The 23,695-nt window shown below is 47.3% G+C and overlaps 1 protein-coding gene across 1 annotated transcript in view; it reads left to right on the top strand.

Moving 5' to 3' along the window:
- SLC17A5 (solute carrier family 17 member 5) overlaps positions 1–23,490 on the top strand; it is a 33,455-nt gene extending 9,965 nt beyond the window's left edge. Inside the window, exons 5-11 of the mRNA XM_054395308.1 lie at positions 3,876–3,962; positions 5,696–5,814; positions 6,531–6,689; positions 9,262–9,394; positions 11,223–11,370; positions 18,010–18,100; positions 23,229–23,490. Of these exons, the coding sequence (XP_054251283.1) occupies positions 3,876–3,962; positions 5,696–5,814; positions 6,531–6,689; positions 9,262–9,394; positions 11,223–11,370; positions 18,010–18,100; positions 23,229–23,366 (875 nt within the window). The 3' untranslated portion in view covers positions 23,367–23,490. The remainder of the gene's footprint in view (positions 1–3,875; positions 3,963–5,695; positions 5,815–6,530; positions 6,690–9,261; positions 9,395–11,222; positions 11,371–18,009; positions 18,101–23,228) is intronic.
- The last annotated feature ends 205 nt before the right edge of the window (positions 23,491–23,695 follow it).

The raw sequence follows: 23,695 nt of genomic DNA, 5'->3' as shown, positions 1-23,695 counted from the left end.
TAATCAGTGTTTAATCTGGGCAGTATGACGCAGAATTAAAGCGTGCTTTGCATTCATTATCTTCATTTCTTCACCGCTTTTATAACCCTCGTTAAAGGTATTTGATCTGCAACGAAGTACAAACTGCAATCTGACTTTGGTATGGAAGTGTTGCAAAGAGTTCTTGTGGAACTGATTAATAGGAGATGCTGAAAATGAGGGAGGTTTAGTGTTAGGGACAAAAGAGCCCGGGCAGAATCACAGGTTTTGGGTTGGGGTTTGATTGTGTTTTTGGAGAAACTCAAGGAAGGAAATGTCCAAGGTCCAAGGTCTTGCTTACAAGAGCTCCTTGTCAGAGTCCAATACTGCAGATTCTCTGAGGTATTCTATGCATGGCGGGTGTGATGTTTGAGATCAGATTTACTCGTTTGAAGGGATTTGATGTTACACAAGGCTTTTGATTTAGCAGAGTGATGCAAAGGACACTAAAAGCACAACACAAATTCAATTAATACTTAGCAAAATGCAGCAGTTGCAGCACACATTGGCATTGCTGGTCGTGTAGGTTGGATATTAGAAGGAACTTCTTGACTGACAGCAGGGCTAGATAGGTTCTTCTGCCCATCTGCTCTGCCCTGCTGAGACCACAGCTGCAATCCTGTGTCCAGTTTGGGGCTCCCCAGTTCCAGAGAGACAGAGAGCTGCTGGAGAGAGTGCAAGGGAGAGGCAGGAGGATGCTTAGGGGACTTGAGCATCTTCCCTGGGAAGAGAGCCTGAGAGCCCTGGGGCTGTTTAGTGTGGAGAAGAGAAGGCTGAGAGGGGATCTGATCAATGTCTCTCAAGAGCTGAGGGCTGGGGGTCAAGTGGAGGGGGCCAAGCTCTGCTGGGTGCTGCACAGCAAGAAGCCAAGGAGCACTGGAGACAAAGTGGAAGAGAGAAGGTTTCATCTCAAGAGGAGGAGAAACATCTTTGGTGTGAGGGAGCCCTGGAGCAGGCTGCCCAGAGAGATTGTGCAGTCTCCTTCCCTGGAGCCTTTCCATCCCCACCTGAATGCTTTCCTGTGTGACCTGCCCTGGGTGATGCTGCTCTGGCAGAGGGTTGGACTGGAGGATCTCTGGAGGTCCCTTCTAACATTTTGTGATTCTGTGAAAGGATTTCTCAAACACTGGAACAGGTTCCCCAGGGAGGTGGTCAAATCCCCATCCCTGGAGTGTTTGAGGAGCAGAAGTGGTGCTGAGGGACGTGGTTTAGCAGCAGCCTTGGTAGAGGTAGAGAATGGTTGGACTTGATGGTTTTCAAGGTGTTTTCCACCTGAAACTATTCACAGTCTCACAGTATCACAGTATATCAGAGGTTGGAAGGGACCTCAAGAGATCATCAGGTCTAACCTCCTTGCCAGAGCAGGATCTCAGTGTTTGTGTGCTGACCAGCACAATGTGGGAATCCCTGCAGCTTGCCAGGAAGGAATGTGTGGCTTTAAGGCAGCTCAAGTCTGTTGTTCTTGTAGAAATTCTGTTGTTAGTTGTTTAGCTTTTTTACTTCATGTTGGGCTGAGCCAAGTAATCAGTCCCCTCTACACTGGTCTGGCCAGCTCAGGGACACAGGCACGCTTCTAATGAGCAAGGGGTGAGATGTGACAAGCCACAGGACCAGAGGAAGTGGTTCCAAGCTGTGCCAAGGGAGGTTCAGGCCGGCTGTTAGGAAATATTTCTGCACTGGAAGGGTTCTCAAACACTGGAAGGGTCTGCCCAGGGCAGTGCTGGAGTCCCCATCCCTGGGGGTGTTCCAGCAGCCTGTGGAGCTGGAGCTTAGGGACATGGTTTAGTGCTGACCCTGCAGTGCTAGGTCAAGGGTTGGACTGGATGAGCTTGGAGGTCTCTTCCAAGCAGATACATTCTGTGATTCTGTATTTACACCACCAGCTGATCCACTCAACTGTTAAAACCTGCTTATCTAAAGCAAAGGTCACCCTTGGGTCCCCTTTGTGTTGAGATGAAGTCAGCTTGCTTTGCAGGAGCTGTGCTAACTCAGATCCTGCATTACTGCAGCAGCCTCATGGGTGCATTGCTCCTGCCTGTCTCCAGGGAGGCTTTGTCTGTGGGGAGGGATTGTTGCTCAGTCACATTGCTCAGGGCAGGATTGTTTGTGGGGGCAGGAGAAAGATGTGGCTTGCCACATGTCCTAGTCAAAACTGGTATGGCTTTGGTGGGGATGACAAATGGTGTGTTCACACAGGGAAGGGATGGTTTGGTTTCCTCACTGTAGTTAGTGTTGATTCTCTCTGAGTGCTCTTGTTTGGCCTGGGCTTCGTCAAGAAGACCACAGAAACCACAGCCACAGTGTCTCAAACAGCTGGGGCAGGGCAGTGCCTCGCTTATGCCAACAGGAATGAAGCTTTCGTATTTTCTCCCTCCCGTTTCCTCACTTCCCTCCTACTCAAGTGTCTCATTCCTCCCATTGTGCTGTTTCAGGCACTCATCAGACCCTTCCAGGAACCTTCAACCAACCTAACACAGCAAAAATTTAACTTAAATTAAATTAAAATTACATTAAATTAACTTTAAATTAAATTAGAATAAAATTTAAATTTAAAAATACAAATAAAATTAAATAAAATATAAAATTAAATTATAATTAAATTCACTTAAATTAAATTTAAATTGAAATCTAAATTTAAAAATAAAATTAAATAAAATATAAAATTAAATTATAATTAAATTCACTTAAATTAAATTTAAATTGAAATCTAAATTTAAAAATAAAATTAAATAAAATATAAAATTAAATTATAATTAAATTCACTTAAATTAAATTTAAATTGAAATCTAAATTTAAAAATAAAATTAAATAAAATATAAAATTAAATTATAATTAAATTCACTTAAATTAAATTTAAATTGAAATCTAAATTTAAAAATAAAATTAAATAAAATATAAAATTAAATTATAATTAAATTCACTTAAATTAAATTTAAATTGAAATCTAAATTTAAAAATAAAATTAAATAAAATATAAAATTAAATTATAATTAAATTCACTTAAATTAAATTTAAATTGAAATCTAAATTTAAAAATAAAATTAAATAAAATATAAAATTAAATTATAATTAAATTCACTTAAATTAAATTTAAATTGAAATCTAAATTTAAAAATAAAATTAAATAAAATATAAAATTAAATTATAATTAAATTCACTTAAATTAAATTTAAATTGAAATCTAAATTTAAAAATAAAATTAAATAAAATATAAAATTAAATTATAATTAAATTCACTTAAATTAAATTTAAATTGAAATCTAAATTTAAAAATAAAATTAAATAAAATATAAAATTAAATTATAATTAAATTCACTTAAATTAAATTTAAATTGAAATCTAAATTTAAAAATAAAATTAAATAAAATATAAAATTAAATTAAAATTAAATTCACTTAAATTAAATTTAAATTGAAATCTAAATTTAAAAATAAAATTAAATAAAATATAAAATTAAATTAAAATTAAATTAAAATTTAAATTTAAAAACTAAAATAAAAATAAATTAAAATAAATAAAAATTAACAGTAAATAAAAATTTAAATTTAGAAGTAAAATTTAAAAATAGATTTTAAATTAAAATTAAATTTAAATTAAATTTCAATTTCAAAAATAAAATCCTAATAAATAAAAATTAAAGTTAAATAGAAAATTAAATTTAAAAGATAAAATTAAAAATAAAACTAAATAAAAAATAAAGTTAACTAGAAAATTAAATTTAAAAAATAAAATTAAAAATAAAATAAAATTAAATTAAAATAAAATAAAATAGCTATGTAATGCCCCTTAGTTTGAGAGGTTGGTGAGAGATCTGTTTATTGATTTTTTTTCACTTTGTTTTGCTTTGTTTCTGGCAGGTGCCCAGCTAGGAACTGTTGTGTCTCTGCCACTGTCTGGTTTGATTTGCTACTACATGAGCTGGGTCTATGTGTTTTACATATTTGGTAAGTGCTTCGGCTTTGTTTTTACCATCAGAAGCACATCAAATGCTTGATGTGTTGTAAAACTTTTAAGTATCTTATGCAAGTTGACTTTAAGCTTTCCAAATGTGTTTGGCATCTTGAGGTTGCTGTTTGCTTAATCCTGGGAAGTGAGAGATACTTAAAGCTAAGCAGATTCCTCTGCGTGGAGCTTTGCTGCCAGTGAGCAAAAACTCTGTGAGTGGGACCAAAGCTGGTACGAGTCAAATGCTCTTAACTTTCTTGTTTGAAGTGTGAAATGGAGTTAATCACTTTAATCCCAGGACTAAACTTCAGCTCTGAATGGAAGCAGCGGTGGAAAGTGACTGCTGCTTTAAAGGGAAGCTGTGTGGAAACTTCTCTCTAACAGATACAGGAACTCTGAGGGAGTGCCCAAAACGCAAGGCACAGCAGACTGACTGCCAGTTGGGTTCTGGAGGAGACTCAAACACAGACAGTCTCTCCTGAGAAGCATGCCCTAGGTGTAACTTTAGTAGGTGCTTTTTGTAGGTCTGCTTAGTGGGGCCCCACCTGGAATATTGCATCCAGTTCTGGGCTCCCCAGTGGAGGAGGGACAGGGATCTGCTGGAGAGAGTCCAAGGGAGGGCTCCAAGGATGCTGAAGGGACTGGAGCACTGCCTGGGGAGGAGAGGCTGAGAGCCCTGGGGGTGCTTAGTCTGGAGAGGAGAAGGCTGAGAGGGATCTGATCAATGTCTATCAAGAGCTGAGGGCTGGGGGTCAGGAGGGAGGGGACAGGGACAGGCTCTGCTCAGTTGCAGCCTGGGACAGGCCAAGGGGCAATGGATGGAAACTGCAGCACAGGAGGTTCCAGCTCAGCATGAGGAGGAACTTCTTGACTGGGAGGGTCCCAGAGCCCAGGTTGTGGAGTCTCCTTGTGTGGAGCCTTTGCAGCCCTGTCTGGATGTGTTTCTGTGTGACCTGTGCTGGATTCTCTGGTCCTCATCTGGCAGGGGACTTAGACTGGAAGCTCTCCAGAGGTCCCTTCCAACCCCTGACATCCTGTGAGCCTGTCTGTGCTGTCCCATGTTCTGCATGGGGAAGGGAGAATCTGAACCAAAGACAAGGGTTAGGCTTTTCTCAACAAAGCCACCTCCAAGTTCTGTATGAACCAAAAAGGCCTTCAAACAGAGAACTCAGGTTCCAAGCTCCAATGTTCCCTAGAGTCATAACTTGGTTTGCTCTCTGATTATTGAGAAGGTACTTTTTTTTTTTTCCAATGAGAGTTCTGGGGTCTGGCTTAAAGAAGAAGAGGTTGAGCTGTATGTGGTGCCATTCCCTGTGTGCACACCAAGTGTTCTCTGTGATTAAAGTGGATGTGGGTTTGTCTTTCCCCTGGATGAGCCACAGCCTTTGTGACTGCTCCATATGACTGATAAAAATACACCATGGCTGTGCATGCAACTTTCTTGCTGTAGAAGGCAACTTGAAAAACTAAAAACAACCCCAAAAAAAACCCCACAACACTTTCTGCTTAGTCATCTTTATTGTTTATTATCTCCAAATGTGCTTTGTTCAGCTGCTTTGGGGAACTGCTGGGTGTTAGCAGAGAGGAAAATAATATTCAGTAAAAATAATATTCAGTAAAATTATATTAAGAGTATTTGGAATGAGCTTCTAAATCTGAGAGTGTTATTCACTGGATATAGTTGCTTAATGTTTTTATTTCTCTCTCTTCACCTACCTTTTCCCAACAACAGGTGCACTTGGTGTGTTGTGGTTCTTTTTCTGGATGTGCTTGGTCAGTGATACACCAGAGAGTCACAGGAGCATTTCACCTGCTGAAAGAGAATATATCCTCTCTTCCCTGAAGGATCAGGTACAGCACTCTGCTACAGTCTTATGCCAGCCAAAACAGAACTTGCTGATCATAGAATCATGGAATGGGCTGGGTTGGAAGGGACCTCCACAGCTCATCCAGTCCAAGCCCTCTGCACTCAGCAGGGACATCCCCAACTAGAGCAGCTTGCCCACAGCCCTCTCCAGCCTCACCTGCAAGATCTCCAGGGATGGAGCCTCAACCACCTCCCTGGGCAACCTGTGCCAGTGTTCCACCCTCCTCCTGCTGCACAACTTCTTCCTCACATCCAGTCTCAAGCTGCTCTGCTCTCCTTTGAAGCCATTGTCCCTGCTCCTGTCCCTGCAGCCCTTTGCAAACAGTCTCTCTGCAGCCTTCTTGGAGCCCCTTCAGGTCCTGGCAGGCTGCTCTTAGGTCTCCCTGCAGCCTTCTCTTCTCCAGGCTGAACACCCCCAGCTCCCTCAGCCTGTCCTCCTAGCAGAGCTGCTCCAAGCCCCTGAGCATTTTCATGGCCTCCTCTGGACAGAGCCCTGGAGCAGGCTGCCCAGAGAGGTTGTGGAGTCTCCTTGTGTGGAGCCTTTGCAGCCCTGTCTGGATGTGTTCCTGTGTGACCTGTGCTGGATTCTCTGCTCCTGCTCTGGCAGGGGGCTTGAATTGGAAGCTCTCCAGAGGTCCCTTCCAACCCCTAACATCCTGTGAGGACACTGATATGGACTCTTTCTCTTCCCTTTTTCTAGCTTTCCACCCAGAAATCTGTTCCCTGGAGACCCATCCTGCAGTCCCTCCCACTCTGGGCTATAGTTGTGGCACACTTCTCTTACAACTGGACCTTCTACACCCTCCTTACACTCTTGCCCACATACATGAAGGAGATCCTGAGGTTTGATGCACAGGAGGTGAGAGCAATCAAAATGTAGCCACTTTTCTTCTCAGTTAGAGAGATCAAGTAACAGAGATCTGCCCTGCCAATAGAAGAAGCTGCTTAAATACCATGGATTGTGAATGTGGAGCTGGGAAGTGGTTAAAACCAATCTCCACAGTGAAGTGGATGCACCAAAACCATTGCCTGCTTTGGATGTTCCACCTTTTGTGTGTGTGTGTGCAGGACTCCTTTGACATTTAGCTTAATGCTAAATTTTGAGCTCATTTTTGCTGGTTGAAGATGCAGATTACCCACTTTGAACTGCTCTGCTTGGAAACAAGAAACACAACAGATTTTTTTTTTCTCTGTTATATGGTTTGTATAATTGATTCAGATTTTATAGCTTGTTTTGTGGCTTCTGAAATACTTCTTTGCTCACTGGGCTTTGTCCTCTTGGCTTTGCCCTCGTGGCTTTGCCCTCTTGATTTTGCAGAGAAGTCTAAGAGAGGATCTGATCAATGTCTATCAATAGCTGAGGGCTGGGGGGCAGGAGGGAGGGGACAGGGACAGGCTCTGCTCAGTTGCACTCTGTGATGGGATAAGGGGCAATAGATATAAACTGCAGCACAGGAGGTTCCAGCTCAACAGGAGGAGGAACTTCTTGACTAGGAGGGTCCCAGAGCCCTGGAGCAGGCTGCCCAGAGAGGTTGTGGAGTCTTCTTGTCTGGAGCCTTTGCAGCCCTGATGGATGTGTTCCTGTGTGACCTGTGCTGGATTCTCTGCTCCTCCTCTGGCAGGGGGCTTGAACTGGAAGATCTCTGAAGGTTCCTTCCAACCCTAACATCCTGTGAAACGCTGCTCCTGCTCAAGTGAAAAGGTGCTCATAAATTCCATGAGGCTACATGTAGTCTTCTCCTGGTTTAACACATGAGGAAAGTGGTGATGCTGGCAATGTGGGGAGGAAAAGGTGAGGAAGCTCAAGTGTTAGAAGAGAAGGAAGCAGTAAGGCCAGCTGCAAAATGGCTGGAAAAAAACCTGGCTGAAGTTGTTGGTTGAGTTCCATGCTATGCCTCCTGAGGGAATGTCTGCATGCAGTCATTTGTTCCCACAGCCTCAGCTCAGCTCTTTTGTGAAACACCTTTGCATGGAGTGCTAACAGGTTCTGCTGTGACGTGGTTTCTCATGGCTCTGGGTTATGTTCCTTCTTTTTAGAGTGAGTTGGGAGTTCTGACTGCTGTGAGCATTAGAAGTCTTGCATAATGGTGTTGGGCTAAGTTGTTGCCACACATTTAGATGGAAATTGCATTACTCATTAAAATATTAGACAGTTGTTACTATCACAGGCTCACAGGATGTTAGGGCTTGGAAGGGACTTCTGGAGAGCTTCCAGTCCAAGCCCCCTGCCAGAGCAGGAGCAGAGAATCCAGCACAGGTCACACAGAACACATCCAGACAGGGCTGCAAAGCCCCCAGACAAGGAGACTCCACAACCTCTCTGGGCAGCCTGCTCCAGGGCTCTGTCACCCTCCCAGTCAAGAAGTTCCTCCTCCTGTTGAGCTGGAACCTCCTGTGCTGCAGTTTCCATCCATTGCCCCTTGGCCTATCCCAGGCTGCAACTGAGCAATGCCTGTCCCCTCCCTCTCGACTCCCTACTATAGTTCACCAGTTTCCATCCCATAATAAAGAGACTGGGTAAGAACAGTTATAGAATCACAGAATGCAGCCCAGGATGCCATTGGCCTTCTTGGCCACAAGGACACTTTGTTAGGTCATGGTGAACTTGTTGTGCATCAGCACTCCCAGGTCCTTTTCCATGGAGCAGCTCTCCAGCAGCTCAGCCCCTCAGCTGTCCTGGTGCAGTGAGTTATTCACACAATCCCCACAACATTCAGGCTGGAGAAGCCCCTCAGGATCCCCAAGCCCAACCATTAACCCTACTCTCCAAGGGGCACTCCTAAACCACAGCCCCAAGCACCACAGCCAAACCACCTTCAAACACAGCCAGCCTTGGGCACTCCACCACCTCCCTGCCCAGCACATTCCAAGCCCTGACCACTCTGCTGCCTAAGGGCCACTCTAAACCTCCCCAGGGGCAGCTTGAGGCTCTGCCCTCTTCTTCTCTCACTAATCACCTGGCAGAAGAGACCAGCACCAACCTCTCCACAACCTCCTTTCAGAGAGCTGCAGACAGCCAGGAGGTCTCCCCTCAGCCTCCTCTCTTTCACACTAACCAGCCCCAGCTCCTTCAGTCTCTCTTCATTAGATTTAGTCTCCAAAGATTTATTGCTCCCCAGCTGCAAGACTCTACATTTGCCCTTGCTGAACTCCATGAACCTCTCTCCCCAGCTCTCCAGCCCATCCAGTGCTGTGTCTTGTCTCCCTGGGTGTTTCCCTGCTGATGATCCCTACCACATGTATTTGAATGGATCATTTTGACACATCTGGCTCACTTTCTGTTAATGCTGCAGCAAAAATGATTTTTCTTTTGGGTTTTGGAGGGGTTTTTTTTTTTGTAGCACATTGAATTATTCTCTCAATGTTTTTAACTGTGGGTTGTTTGTTTTGTTGTTGGTTTGTTGTTTTGGTTTTTTTTGTCTTCTGAACAGAATGGGTTTTTATCTGCCCTGCCTTATTTTGGATGCTGGTTGTGTATAATTCTGTCTGGGCAAGTTGCTGATTACTTAAGGGAAAAGCAAAACTTTTCAACTGTTTGTGTTCGGAAGTGCTTCACCCTGATAGGTAAGGTCCAAATCTCATCTCTCTGGGGAACATCTCTCAGGTACCACATGGGGGAAAGGAAGGGTTTGGGGGAGCAGTGTGGCATTCTGCTGAGGGATTAAGCAGGATGGCGCATGGCTTCAGAGCAGCTGGAGCTCATCTCCTATGAGGACAGGCTGAGAGAGTTGGGGTTGTGCAGTCTGGAGAGGAGAAGGCTCCAAGGAGACCTTCTTCTGGCCTTCCAGTACCTGAAGGTGGCTACAAGAAATCTGGGGAGGGACTCTTTAGGGTGTCAGGGAGTGATAGGACTGGGGGGAATGGATCCAAGCTAGAGGAGGGGAGATTTAGATTAGACCTTCAGAGGAAGTTGTTCCCCATGAGGGTGGTGAGACACTGGCACAGGTTGCCCAGGGAGGTGGTGGAAGCCTCATCCCTGGAGGGTTTTGCAGCCAGGCTGGATGTGGCTGTGAGCAACCTGCTGTGGTGTGAGGTGTCCCTGCCCATGGCAGAGGTTGGAACTGGACGAGCCTTGAGGTCCCTTCCAAGTCTGTGATTCTATGATTATTTGTCTGTTAATTAGCCAAGTGTAAGTCCCCTCTTTTTCCATTAAGAAGAAAAAAAAAAAAAAGAAAAGAGGTTTTGGATAAGAGAATGATAAGAGAATGATAAGAGATTGCCAGCAGCTTTTTGTTTAGGTCAAGCTGCATCTTGCTTACAGACAAACTGGTAAAGGATCAGGTAGTATCACCATCAGAGTGGTGATAGTTGCTGGGCAGAACGAGCCCATGTCAATGGCCTTCCCAAACAGAGATGGGAATCTTGTTCTGCAGGAGCCTGTGCATAGAGTCACAGAATGGTAGGGGTTGGAAGGGACCTCTGGAGGTCAAGTCCAACCCCCCTGCTCGGGCAGCATCACCCAGGGCAGGCCACACAGGAATGCATCCAGGCAGGGCTGGAAAATCTCTAGAGAAGGAGACTCCACAACCTCTCTGGGCAGCCTGCTCCAGTCTCCAGCACCCTCACTGTAAAGAAGTTTCTCCTCATGCTGAGGTGGAACTTCCTGGGTTCCAGTTTGTATCCAGTGCCACTTGTGCTGTCACAGGACAGCAAGGAGCTGACCCCTTCTGCTTGACACCCACCCCTTAGATGTTTATGAACATCAATAAGGCAGTTCTGGGCTCCCCAGCTCAAGAGGGACAGGAATACACTAGAGAGTGTTCCACAGAGGGTTATGAGGATGGTGAAGGGACTGGAACATGTCTGGTGAGGAGAGGCTGAGAGCCCTGGGGCTGCTTGGTCTGGCAAGGAGAAGGCTGAGAGGAGATCTGATCAATGTCTGTCAATACCTGAAGGGTTGGTGTCAAGAGGAAGGCAGTAGGCTCTTTGCAGGGGTGGCCAGGGTTAGGCCAAGGGGCAGTGGATGGAAACTGCAGCACAGGATGTTCCACCTCAACATGAGGAGGAACTTCTTGACTGGGAGGGTCCCAGAGCCGTGGAGCAGGCTGCCCAGAGAGGTTGTGGAGTCTCCTTGTGTGGAGCCTTTGCAGCCCTGTCTGGATGCATTCCTGTGTGGCCTGCCCTGGGTGATCCTGCTCTGGCAGGGGGATTGGACTCGATCTCCAGAGGTGCCTTCCAAGCCCTCCCTCTATGATTCTTTGTTTTCCTGAGGCAGAAAGAGGTTTGCATCCTATCTGGTGCTCCTCCCAGGGGCAGTGTGGTGCCTGCAGTGCAGTGCTGGATGCTCTGCACTAGGTGGTGGTGGAAGTCCTGCAGGAGATGTGTGCACAGCTCAGAGCCTCTTGAAGCCTGCTGTAGGAACTCCATCCACTCTGAGCTTTCTGTCTTCAAGGAATGATTGGACCTGCAGTGTTCCTGGTGGCAGCTGGGTTCACAGGCTGCAACTACGAGCTGGCTGTTGCCTTTGTGACCATGTCAACCACTCTGGGAGGGTTCTGTACATCTGGCTACAGCATCAACCACCTGGACATAGCACCCTCGTGAGTACTGCTGAGCCTCTGGCTCTGCATGTGACACAGCCATGGCCACTTTGGGTGGGGGGAGGCTGTGTGAGTGCTGCTGGCTGCCTGGGAGGTTTTGCAATGGACCATGTGCTGCACAGGCCTGGAATGGAAACACTGACAGTGACTCAGGGTTACAGTGGTTAAGCACTGGCAGGCAGTGCAGGCTTGGCAGAGGGTATGAGCTGAACAACAGTTGAGCGTAAATCAATTTTGATCCTGAGTTATAGAGTTCCTGTAATGATATTTACTGGACTCTTGTCCTATTGCATTCACAGCATTAGTAGGGCAATGGTTTTTAGAATGCATTTGGCTGGAAGGGACCTCCAGAGGTCACCCAGTCTAACCCCCCTGCAGCAGCCCTCACTTAGATCAGGTTGCTCAGAGCTCCATCAAGCTTGACCTTGAGTATCTCCAGGGCTGGGGTCTCCACCACCTCCCTGGGCAATCTGTGCCAGTGTTCCACCAGCCTCATGGTAAAGAACCTCTTCCTACTGTCCAGTCTAAACCTACCCTGCTCCAGTGTAAAACTCCTGCCCCTTGTCTGCATGCCCTTCACCTACTGGAAGGCCACTATTAGGTCTTCCCAGAGCCTTCCCTTCTCCAGGCTGGACAACCCCAGCTTCCTTAGCCTGTCTTCACAGGAGAGGTACTCCAACCCTCTGATCATCTTCGTGGCCCTCCTCTGGACCTGCTCCATCAGGTCCATGTCTTTCTTGGGTTGAGAGCTTCCTAATGTCCAATCTGTAATTTCAAACCATTGCCCCTTGCCTTACCACTCCAAGCCCTTGTAAACAGTCCCTCCCCAGCCTTCCTGTAGGTCCCCTTCAGGTACTGGAAGGTCACTATAAGGTGTCCCCAGAGCCTCCTCTTTTCCAGGCTGAACAGCATCAGTACCCTTCCATGTCTCACTCTTTTAGATTTTTTTTTCCAGCAGAGCTATCAGCCTTTAGCAGGAGTGTGGCCATGTCTCAGCACTGTGACAGAAACAAATTATTTGGATTGGAAAGACATTCCCTGCTGTGCCTGCTCTGAAAATCTTGCTGTGAGCAGGTGGCCTGTTAGCGATGGGTGACAGATCAGGTGTGTACAATGGCTCTTCAGTGACTAACTTTTGAGACTGGGAAATTAAGACCTCAGGCTTTAATTTCTGCAGTTGGTTACAAGTTCAGAACCTGATAGAGCCCTCAGCTTCCTGAAGAGCTTGGATCTTGTGTATTCTTCTGGAAGTCCACCTAAGCACTCTTTGGGCTGGTAACAGAGAAGTGTTTTGCTTTGGCACTCATTTATCTGTTTGCAGTAGCAGGTACAGATCACAGGCCCACAGGATGTTAGGGCTTGGAAGGGACTTCTGGAGAGCTTCCAGTCCAAGCCCCCTGCCAGAGCAGGACCAGAGAATCCAGCACAGGTCACACAGAACACATCCAGACAGGGCTGGAAAGCCCCCAGAGAAGGAGACTCCACAACCTCTCTGGGCAGCCTGCTCCAAGGCTCCCTCACCCTCACACCAAAGAAGTTTATCCTCCTCTTGAGCTGAAACCTTCTCTGTTCCACTTTGTCTCCATTGCTCCTTGGCTTACTGCTGTGCAGAGCAGAGGGGGAGCAGAACCTCCCTTGCCCTGCTGGCCACACTTTGCTTGCTGCACCCCAGGACCCCATTGGCTCTCTTGGCCACCAGGGCACATTGCTGTCCCATGCAGAACTTGCTGCCCACCAGCACTCCAAGGTCTTTCTCTGTGGAGCTGCTCTCCAGCAGGGCAGCCTCTAACTTGTCCTGGTGCCTGGAGTTGTTCCTCCCCAGATGCAGGACCCTGCCCTTGTCCTTCTTAAACTCCATGAGGTTAATGTCCTCCTGCACAGGACCCTGTGTTCATTCAGTGCACAGGATGGATCCTGCACTAGAAGCAGGGAGGCTGTCATTCATTCCTAACCCCTCTGCCTCCTAGCTGTAGTGGCTGGAGGGCACCTGAAGAGGCAGGATGTGACAGGAGAGGGGAAGGGTCATGTTTAAGGTAGCTGAGTGTGGAATTCAGTCCTTTCAGTGCTCTGTCACAGAGGCTGTGTGATGAGTCAGGATCCCACTCTTGTGTGATCATCTGTGAGGACCATGTTCATACCCTCTGGCCTCAGGAATCTCTGTTCTTAGGAGTTCCTTAGCTGTGAAGAGTGTGGGCACTTGAGGCTGGTTCAGACTACCTTAATTCATCTTTAAAGGGAGCCTGCAGCAGCTGGAGTCCAAACTCAGATGTCTCAGCTGAGAAGCTAATGCTGGATGCAGGGAGCTGGATGGAGATCTGGCTGATTCATTGCTGGGTTTTTGAGCCTCTCCACAGCTAATAAGTTCTGGTTTGCAAAAATGGTGTTACTGAGAGTGTGGCCAGGAGGCAGTGGAGCTTTGAACACAAGAACAATGCTGTTGAGTGCTCTGAAAATGAGATCCTGAGCATCTCAAACCAAAGCCTGTGGTATGCACACACATTCCTGTCCTCTCTTTTAATTTCCTGCCTGTGGGATAGCTTTCAGCCTGGCACCTCCATCTCTCCAGAGTGCTGGGGAAATAAACTGACATTGTGAAGAGTTCTACTGGAAAGCATTTGGGGAGGATTAAAATCCTGAGTAGCAGGCAGAAAAAGGAGACTTGGGTCCAGGCACTGAGCAAGTGAAGTGAAACAAAAGATTAAATGGTGCTCATTAAGGGAGGAAAATTCATCTTGTGCAAGGAGCGCAACAGAGCTGCCAGAGGAGCTGCAGCTGTGAGGCATAGGCACAAGGACCTTATGGGACCAGCAGAGTGAGGGAGGTGATTCTCCAGCTCTAGTGAGAGCCCACCTGGAGTACTGCCTCCAGTTCTGCTGCCCCCATCGGAAGAAGAACATCAGACTGCTGGAGCAGGTCCAGAGAAGGGCCAGGAAGATGATCAGAGGGATGGAGAATCTTCACTACGGGTACAGGCTGAGGGAGTTGGGGCTGTTCAGCCTGGAGAGGAGAAGGCTCTGGGGAGACCTTAGAGCTGCCTTCCTGTGCCTCAGGAGAGCTACAGGAAAGCTGGGGAGGGACTTTTCACAAGGGCTTGGAATGATAAAATGAGAGGGAATGGATTGAAGCTTGAGGAGAGCAAAGTTAGACTGGAGATGAGGAAGAAATTCTTTCCAGTGAGGGGGGTGAGACTCTGGAACAGGTTGCCCAGGGAGGCTGTGGATGCCCTCTCCCAGTTCTATTTTTTTTCTTTGTTTTTTTTATTTATTTATTTATTTGCTGAAATATTTCTGAATGAGCAGAAATTATTCAAGACAGTCTCAAAATACACTTTAATGTTTATTTTGATTGGTTGGAAGTATGCAGACTAGAATAGCAAAAGGCCTCTTGATGCCACTAAAAGTTGCATTGTGGCAGAGAAATAATTCTTATATTCACAGTGGGAATAAAAAGAGGAATGAAAATGCTGATACTGAGCAGGAAGCAATATTTGCTGGAGAGCTGGGCAGGGAGAAATGGAAGTAAATTCAACAAGGGCAAGAGTAGATAGAGTGCTGCACCTGGGAAAGAACAACCTTACGGAACAGGAGAGGTTGGGGACTGAGCTGCTGGAGAGCAGGGAAGGGGAAAAGGCCCTGGGGGTCCTGGTGGGTGGGAGATTGACCATGAGCCAGCAATGTGCTCTGGTGGCCAAGAAGGCCAATGGCAGCCTGAGGGGATTAGAAGGGCTGTGGTTAGGAGGTCAAGAGAGGTTCTACTCCCCATCTACTCTGCCCTGCTGAGGCCACATCTGGAATCTTGTGTCCAGGTCTGGGCCCCTCAGCTCAAGAAGGACCTCAGGGAACTGCTTGAGAGAGTCCAGCAGAGAGCCCCAAAGCTGCTGAAGGCAGTGGAAAATCTTCCTTAGGAGGAGAGACTGAGGGAGCTGAGGGCTCTGGAGCTTGGAGAGGAGGAGCCTGAGAGGTGAGCTCCTTGCTGGTGCTAAAGATGTGCAGGGGGAGTGCCCAGAGGCTGGAGCCAGGCTCTGCTGGGTGATGCCCAATGCCAGCACAAGGGGCAGTGGTGGAAGCTGAGGCAGAGGAAGTTCCATGGAAACAGGAGGAAGAATTTTTTGCCTGTGAGGGTGACAGAAGCTTGGCAGAGGCTGCCCAGGGGGGTTGTGGAGTCTCCCTCTCTGGAGATATTCCAAGCCCATCTGGCTGTGTTCCTGTGTGAGCTGCTGTAGGTGCCCCTGCTCTGGCAGGGGGGTTGGACTGGATGAGCTTTGGAGCTCCCTTCCAGCCCCTGACATTCTGTGACTCTGTGAAGATGACTCCTGTGGGGAGAACCTATTCTACTGTAGCTCTCCAAATCTACATCCATATGTTGCCATCATCAGAGTTTCCATCAGCCCTTCAAATATTCTTCCCAGGACTCTATTATGCACCAAACACTTCACATATCTGAGGTTTGGGTTTGTTCTTTTTTTTTCACTCTTCATTTTACTGCTTCAGTGCTCTGCAAATGGATCTGGCTTTGGTTATCCCTACTGTGCCCTGAGCACCTGCCCAGCAGCTTATTCTTAGCCCTGCTCTGCAGACCTGCCACTTTCTGCTGCCCCATTCCAGCTGGGAGGCTCCCCTGTGCTGAGGGAGGGACAGAGGCATTTATCTGCACCAAGCAGGGAGCCTTATCAAGGCTGCAACTCATTTCAGAGCCACTGGGCCATCCCCAGAGGGCATTTACCCTGCAACTGCCTGCCAGAGGTCTGTGGAGAGCTGGGGAACTGGGAGATGATGTTTAGGTTTGAAAGTGTGTGCTGGCAGAAGCCTGGGGCTGAAACCTGCTGAAGCCAGAGTGTGGTTTGCTCTGCTGGCAGGCTGTGAATGGAGCCTTGCTCTGTGTGTGCTGATCTGCCTGAGGGAAGCTTCCACACTTCCACATTCAGCTTCATAAAGCCTTATTAATTCAGAAGCCCTGTCTGAGAGAAGAAGACTACCTGCTGTGTTCGTAAGGAAATCACGAGTGTTTTAATGAAGGTGCTGGAGCTCAGTCCAAAATGCACTGCTGTGCTTCAAAGGGCTATGGAGTGACTTCCAAGAGCAGAAGTCAGCCAGCAGGCCAGGGAAGGGTTTCTCTTGCTCAGGAAAAACCATGGCCTCTGCTCTAGGAGGGCTTCTCCTCACCCTCTGCTCTGCACTGGGGGAGGCCTCACCTGGGCTACTCTGTCCAGTTCTGGGCACCCCAGCTCAAGAAGGACAAAGAACTACTGGAGAGCGTCCCAGGCAGGGCCACTAAGATGATTAGAGGACTTGGAACATCTATCATATGAGGACAGGCTGAGAGAAGAGGCTGTTCAGCCTGGAGAATCATTGCAGCAGGGCTTCAAGCTCTCCTTTCTCTTCAGTGTCTCTCACAAGTCAGCTTCAAGCACGACTCTGTGGTCATTGCAACACTGCTGGGAGAGAGCTCTGGAGTTGTCTAGAGCTGAGGTGCTGACACTGAGCTGTTGAGCAAGTTACCAGCTTTTCCCAGGCACTTTTTATGGCCTCTGGTGCAGAGCCATGCACCTGTGGCTGGTGGAGCAACACCTCAGGGCAGCCTGCCTCAGAAGGGAGCTGCAGCAATGGCAGCCTGCAGAACTGGTTCAGTCAGACACCTTTCCCATCAGCCTGGCCCCACAGAAAGCTGCAGGCAAGGACAGCCTGCAGCACTCAGCTCAGGCCTTTGGAACCTGTGCTTTGTGGAATCACAGAACTGTTTCAGTTGGAAAAGACCTCTCAGATCAGAGTCCAACCATCAACCCGAGACCACCACTGAAAGACCTCTCAGATCAGAGTCCAGCCATCAACCCAACACCACCATGGCCACTAAACCATGTCCCCAAGTGCCATGGCCACATGTTCCTTGAACACCTCCAGGCATGGGGACTCCACCACCTCCCTGGGCAGCCTGTGCCAGTGCCTGACCACTCTTGCAGCAAAGAAATTTTTCATAATGTCCAACTAAACCTCCCCTGATGCAATTTCAGGCTATTTCCCTCATCCTCCTTCCTCACCCTCTCATCCTCCTTCCTCACCCTCTCACCCTCCTTCCTCACCCTCTCACCCTCCTTCCTCACCCTCTCACCCTCCTTCCTCACCCTCTCACCCTCCTTCCTCACCCTCTCACCCTCCTTCCTCACCCTCTCACCCTCCTTCCTCACCCTCTCACCCTCCTTGCTGTCTTCCTCCTTCAAGGTACTTCTTTTCTAACTTTTCCAATGGATGGATCCATTCCAAACTGTCTGTCTGTGGCTTAGCAAAGGGGCTGTGGGTTTGGATCATGGATCCTGAGCACAGCCATAGCTAATTCAAGTAAAATTCCATGTCCAGATGTAGAGAATCATTTAGGATGGAAGGGACCTTTGAGGTCATCAGGTCCAACTGTCTGCCTAACACTGCCAAGTCCAGTGCTAAGCCCTGGCCCTAAGAGTGCACCTGGCAGGTTGTCAGTGAGCTGAGCTGGGGGCAGAACAAAGCCCAAGCCTTTCTTAGTGGAGTATTTGTGGTTTAGTGTGTCTGTGTGGACAGAATGAGGTCTGTGTGATCAGGTTAGCCAAAACTCTTCCCATGGCTGGTAAGAGGAGAAGTTAATAGGCAGCATTAACAATTTCTCTTGCAGGTATGCTGGAATTCTGCTTGGAATCACCAATTCCTTTGCTACCATCCCAGGAATGGTGGGGCCAGTTATTGCCAAGAACCTCACTCACAATGTAAGTCCTCTTACAGTGTTGTCAGTTGTTGTTTTTACCTCCTCTGAAGGGAAATTGTCTCTCCAAGCCTGCAGTCATTAAATGAGGGCTGGGCTGTAGGTGTGAGTCCTACAGTTCCATGGCTTGAGTGGCTTCATTCCCAATCTGTGTTATAGAGTCAGAGAATGGGCTGGGCTGGAAGGGACCTCCACAGCTCATCCAGTCCAACCCCTCTGCACTCAGCTGGGACATCCCCAACTAGAGCAGCTTGCCCACAGCCCTCTCCAGCCTCACCTGCAAGATCTCCAGGGATGGAGCCTCAACCACCTCCCTGGGCAACCTGTGCCAGTGTTCCACCACCCTCCTGCTGCACAACTTCTTCCTCACATCCAATCTCAAGCTGCTCTGCTCTCCTTTGAAGCCATTGTCCCTGCTCCTGTCCCTGCAGCCCTTTGCAAACAGTCTCTCTGCAGCCTTCTTGGAGCCCCTTCAGGTCCTGGCAGGCTGCTCTTAGGTGTCCCTGCAGCCTTCTCTTCTCCAGGCTGAACACCCCCAGCTCCCTCAGCCTGTCCTCCTAGCAGAGCTGCTCCAACCCCCTGAGCATTCTCATGGCCTCCTCTGGACTTGATCCATCAGGTCCATGTCCTTCCCAATTCACACTGGAATGAAGCCTTCCCAGTCTCACAGGGATTTCTGCCATGGAAAATACTGCCTTGCTTTCAGATCAGATGTTCCAAGTGCTGAACTGTTCACTTCTATGCAGTAAAAGATTCTTAATGACTACTGTGTGGATGTTCCAGAACCAGAAGCTTCTGAGCCCAAAGAAGGCATCTGCCTGGATGCAGATTTCCAGAGGAAGCTGCTAAATTCTGGTGTTTAAAAAAAGGCCTGAAGGCATGGGGAGCACAGAACTGTGGTTGTGTTGGTTTGGAGGGAGACTGTTTGCAAAGGGCTGCAGGGACAGGAGCAGGGACAATGGCTTCAAAGGAGAGCAGAGCAGCTTGGGATTGGATGTGAGGAAGAAGTTGTGCAGCAGGAGGGTGGTGGAACACTGGCACAGGTTGCCCAGGGAGGTGGTTGAGGCTCCATCCCTGGAGATCTTGCAGGTGAGGCTGGAGAGGGCTGTGGGCAAGCTGCTCTAGTTGGGGATGTCCCTGCTGAGTGCAGAGGGGTATTGGTTGGATTTGATGATCTTGGAGGTCTCTTCCAACCTGGTTGGTTCTGTGATTCTGTGTCATTCTGTGTGACTTTTGGAGGTCCCTTCCAGCCCAGCCCATTCTCTGCTTCTGTATGAACATTCTGCATCTCAGATGAGGAACTGCTCAGCCAGGCTGAGGCAGTCCTGCTGGGGCTGTCTGTGCCTGCTCTGCTACCTCACTGAAACTGGCTCCAGGCATGATTCCATCTTCATCCTTAGCAAGCATTTGTGCTGCTATGAAATCACTCTGCAGAGCATTTGCATTGAGATTGCAAGCTGTGGCATGGCCTTTGAAATCACTTTGCCTGGAGTGGAGTTTTTCAGTCACTTTTTCTTGAGAGTGAAGGAAGTTTTTAAATCACTTTCTGTTGAGTGTGGAGTTTTTGAATCACTTTTGAGTGTGGAGGTTTTGAATCACTTTTGAGTGTGGAGGTTTTGAATCACTTTTGAGTGTGGAGGTTTTGAATCACTTTTGAGTGTGGAGGTTTTGAATCACTTTTGAGTGTGGAGCTTTTGAATCACTTTTGAGTGTGGAGGTTTTGAATCACTTTTGAGTGTGGAGGTTTTGAATCACTTTTGAGTGTGGAGCTTTTGAATCACTTTTGAGTGTGGAGCTTTTGGATCTCTTTCTCTTGAGTGTGGAGCTTTTGGATCTCTTTCTCTTGAGAGTGGAGCTTTTGGATCTCTTTCTCTTGAGAGTGGAGCTTTTGGATCTCTTTCTCTTGAGAGTGGAGCTTTTGGATCTCTTTCTCTTGAGAGTGGAGCTTTTGGATCTCTTTCTCTTGAGAGTGGAGCTTTTGGATCTCTTTCTCTTGAGAGTGGAGCTTTTGGATCTCTTTCTCTTGAGAGTGGAGCTTTTGGATCTCTTTCTCCTGAGAGTGTGGAGCTTTTGGATCTCTTTCTCCTGAGAGTGTGGAGCTTTTGGATCTCTTTCTCCTGAGAGTGTGGAGCTTTTGGATCTCTTTCTCTTGAGAGTGGAGCTTTTGGATCTCTTTCTCTTGAGTGTGGAGCTTTTGGATCTCTTTCTCTTGAGAGTGGAGCTTTTGGATCTCTTTCTCTTGAGAGTGGAGCTTTTGGATCTCTTTCTCCTGAGAGTGTGGAGCTTTTGGATCTCTTTCTCCTGAGAGTGGAGCTTTTGGATCTCTTTCTCCTGAGAGTGTGGAGCTTTTGGATCTCTTTCTCCTGAGAGTGTGGAGCTTTTGGATCTCTTTCTCCTGAGAGTGTGGAGCTTTTGGATCTCTTTCTCCTGAGAGTGTGGAGCTTTTGGATCTCTTTCTCCTGAGAGTGTGGAGCTTTTGGATCTCTTTCTCCTGAGAGTGTGGAGCTTTTGGATCTCTTTCTCCTGAGAGTGTGGAGCTTTTGGATCTCTTTCTCCTGAGAGTGTGGAGCTTTTGGATCTCTTTCTCCTGAGAGTGTGGAGCTTTTGGATCTCTTTCTCCTGAGAGTGTGGAGCTTTTGGATCTCTTTCTCCTGAGAGTGTGGAGCTTTTGGATCTCTTTCTCCTGAGAGTGTGGAGCTTTTGGATCTCTTTCTCCTGAGAGTGTGGAGCTTTTGGATCTCTTTCTCCTGAGAGTGTGGAGCTTTTGGATCTCTTTCTCCTGAGAGTGTGGAGCTTTTGGATCTCTTTCTCCTGAGAGTGTGGAGCTTTTGGATCTCTTTCTCCTGAGAGTGTGGAGCTTTTGGATCTCTTTCTCCTGAGAGTGTGGAGCTTTTGGATCTCTTTCTCCTGAGAGTGTGGAGCTTTTGGATCTCTTTCTCCTGAGAGTGTGGAGCTTTTGGATCTCTTTCTCCTGAGAGTGTGGAGCTTTTGGATCTCTTTCTCCTGAGAGTGTGGAGCTTTTGGATCTCTTTCTCCTGAGAGTGTGGAGCTTTTGGATCTCTTTCTCCTGAGAGTGTGGAGCTTTTGGATCTCTTTCTCCTGAGAGTGTGGAGCTTTTGGATCTCTTTCTCCTGAGAGTGTGGAGCTTTTGGATCTCTTTCTCCTGAGAGTGTGGAGCTTTTGGATCTCTTTCTCCTGAGAGTGTGGAGCTTTTGGATCTCTTTCTCCTGAGAGTGTGGAGCTTTTGGATCTCTTTCTCCTGAGAGTGTGGAGCTTTTGGATCTCTTTCTCCTGAGAGTGTGGAGCTTTTGGATCTCTTTCTCCTGAGAGTGTGGAGCTTTTGGATCTCTTTCTCCTGAGAGTGTGGAGCTTTTGGATCTCTTTCTCCTGAGAGTGTGGAGCTTTTGGATCTCTTTCTCCTGAGAGTGTGGAGCTTTTGGATCTCTTTCTCCTGAGAGTGTGGAGCTTTTGGATCTCTTTCTCCTGAGAGTGTGGAGCTTTTGGATCTCTTTCTCCTGAGAGTGTGGAGCTTTTGGATCTCTTTCTCCTGAGAGTGTGGAGCTTTTGGATCTCTTTCTCCTGAGAGTGTGGAGCTTTTGGATCTCTTTCTCCTGAGAGTGTGGAGCTTTTGGATCTCTTTCTCCTGAGAGTGTGGAGCTTTTGGATCTCTTTCTCCTGAGAGTGTGGAGCTTTTGGATCTCTTTCTCCTGAGAGTGTGGAGCTTTTGGATCTCTTTCTCCTGAGAGTGTGGAGCTTTTGGATCTCTTTCTCCTGAGAGTGTGGAGCTTTTGGATCTCTTTCTCCTGAGAGTGTGGAGCTTTTGGATCTCTTTCTCCTGAGAGTGTGGAGGTTTTGGATCTCTTTCTCCTGAGTGTGGAGGTTTTGGATCTCTTTCTCCTGAGAGTGTGGAGCTTTTGGATCTCTTTCTCCTGAGAGTGTGGAGGTTTTGGATCTCTTTCTCCTGAGTGTGGAGGTTTTGGATCTCTTTCTCCTGAGAGTGTGGAGCTTTTGGTTCTCTTTCTCCTGAGAGAGTGGAGGTTTTGGTTCTCTTTCTCTTGAGAGTGGAGGTTTTGGATCTCTTTCTCCTGAGTGTGGAGGTTTTGGATCTCTTTCTCCTGAGTGTGGAGGTTTTGGATCTCTTTCTCCTGAGTGTGGAGGTTTTGGATCTCTTTCTCCTGAGAGTGTGGAGGTTTTGGATCTCTTTCTCCTGAGAGTGTGGAGGTTTTGGATCTCTTTCTCCTGAGAGTGTGGAGGTTTTGGTTCACTTTCTCCTGAGTGTGGAGGTTTTGGTTCTCTTTCTCCTGAGTGTGGAGGTTTTGGTTCTCTTTCTCCTGAGTGTGGAGGTTTTGGATCTCTTTCTCCTGAGTGTGGAGGTTTTGGTTCACTTTCTCCTGAGTGTGGAGGTTTTGGTTCTCTTTCTCCTGAGAGTGGAGGTTTTGGTTCACTTTCTCCTGAGTGTGGAGGTTTTGGTTCACTTTCTCCTGAGTGTGGAGGTTTTGGTTCACTTTCTCCTGAGTGTGGAGGTTTTGGTTCACTTTCTCCTGAGTGTGGAGGTTTTGGTTCACTTTCTCCTGAGTGTGGAGGTTTTGGTTCACTTTCTCCTGAGTGTGGAGGTTTTGGTTCACTTTCTCCTGAGTGTGGAGGTTTTGGTTCACTTTCTCCTGAGTGTGGAGGTTTTGGTTCACTTTCTCCTGAGTGTGGAGGTTTTGGTTCACTTTCTCCTGAGTGTGGAGGTTTTGGTTCACTTTCTCCTGAGTGTGGAGGTTTTGGTTCACTTTCTCCTGAGTGTGGAGGTTTTGGTTCACTTTCTCCTGAGTGTGGAGGTTTTGGTTCACTTTCTCCTGAGTGTGGAGGTTTTGGTTCACTTTCTCCTGAGTGTGGAGGTTTTGGTTCACTTTCTCCTGAGTGTGGAGGTTTTGGTTCACTTTCTCCTGAGTGTGGAGGTTTTGGTTCACTTTCTCCTGAGTGTGGAGGTTTTGGTTCACTTTCTCCTGAGTGTGGAGGTTTTGGTTCACTTTCTCCTGAGTGTGGAGGTTTTGGTTCACTTTCTCTCAAGGGAGGAGCTCCAAGCTGCCTGCTTGGCTTTGCTGTGTTTGTTTTTATCTCTCCTTTTTGTTTCCTTCTCTCAACAGAACACCGTGGGAGAGTGGCAGACCGTTTTCTGCATTGCTGCTTCCATTAATTTCTTTGGAGCCATTTTCTTTGCTTTATTTGCAAGTGGAGAAGTTCAGGACTGGGCAGTTAGTGGCTATCACTTGCACAGGAACTGAAGGAGATGTGATGAAATCCTAAAGCTATGCTGGATCCCAATGTGCTAGGATTATGTGACCAGAAAAGTGCCTTCCCTACTGATGCCTGGGAGTCTCCAGAGCTTTTCAGTCCAAACTCGTTTATCTGCATCTCTTTTGTACTGAAGGTTATCTGGCAGCACATCTGTGCTAGTTCCTAACAAGAAACGACTTGGATTCAATGGAACAGTTTCCTGCTAGGAATTGATATCAAATATATGATCAGAGACAAGATTTTCACCTGGTATGCTAGGCTCCAATTCTTTCCAGTTTTTAATGACGATTTTCTGCAGGCAGATGGTTGTTGGTAC

The sequence above is a fragment of the Indicator indicator genome, chromosome 2 (genome assembly GCF_027791375.1).
Source record: "Indicator indicator isolate 239-I01 chromosome 2, UM_Iind_1.1, whole genome shotgun sequence".
NCBI classification, from domain to species: Eukaryota; Metazoa; Chordata; class Aves; order Piciformes; family Indicatoridae; genus Indicator; species Indicator indicator.
The sequence above is the reverse complement of the archived record's forward strand: the minus strand, read 5'-3'. Positions and strand labels throughout refer to the sequence as shown.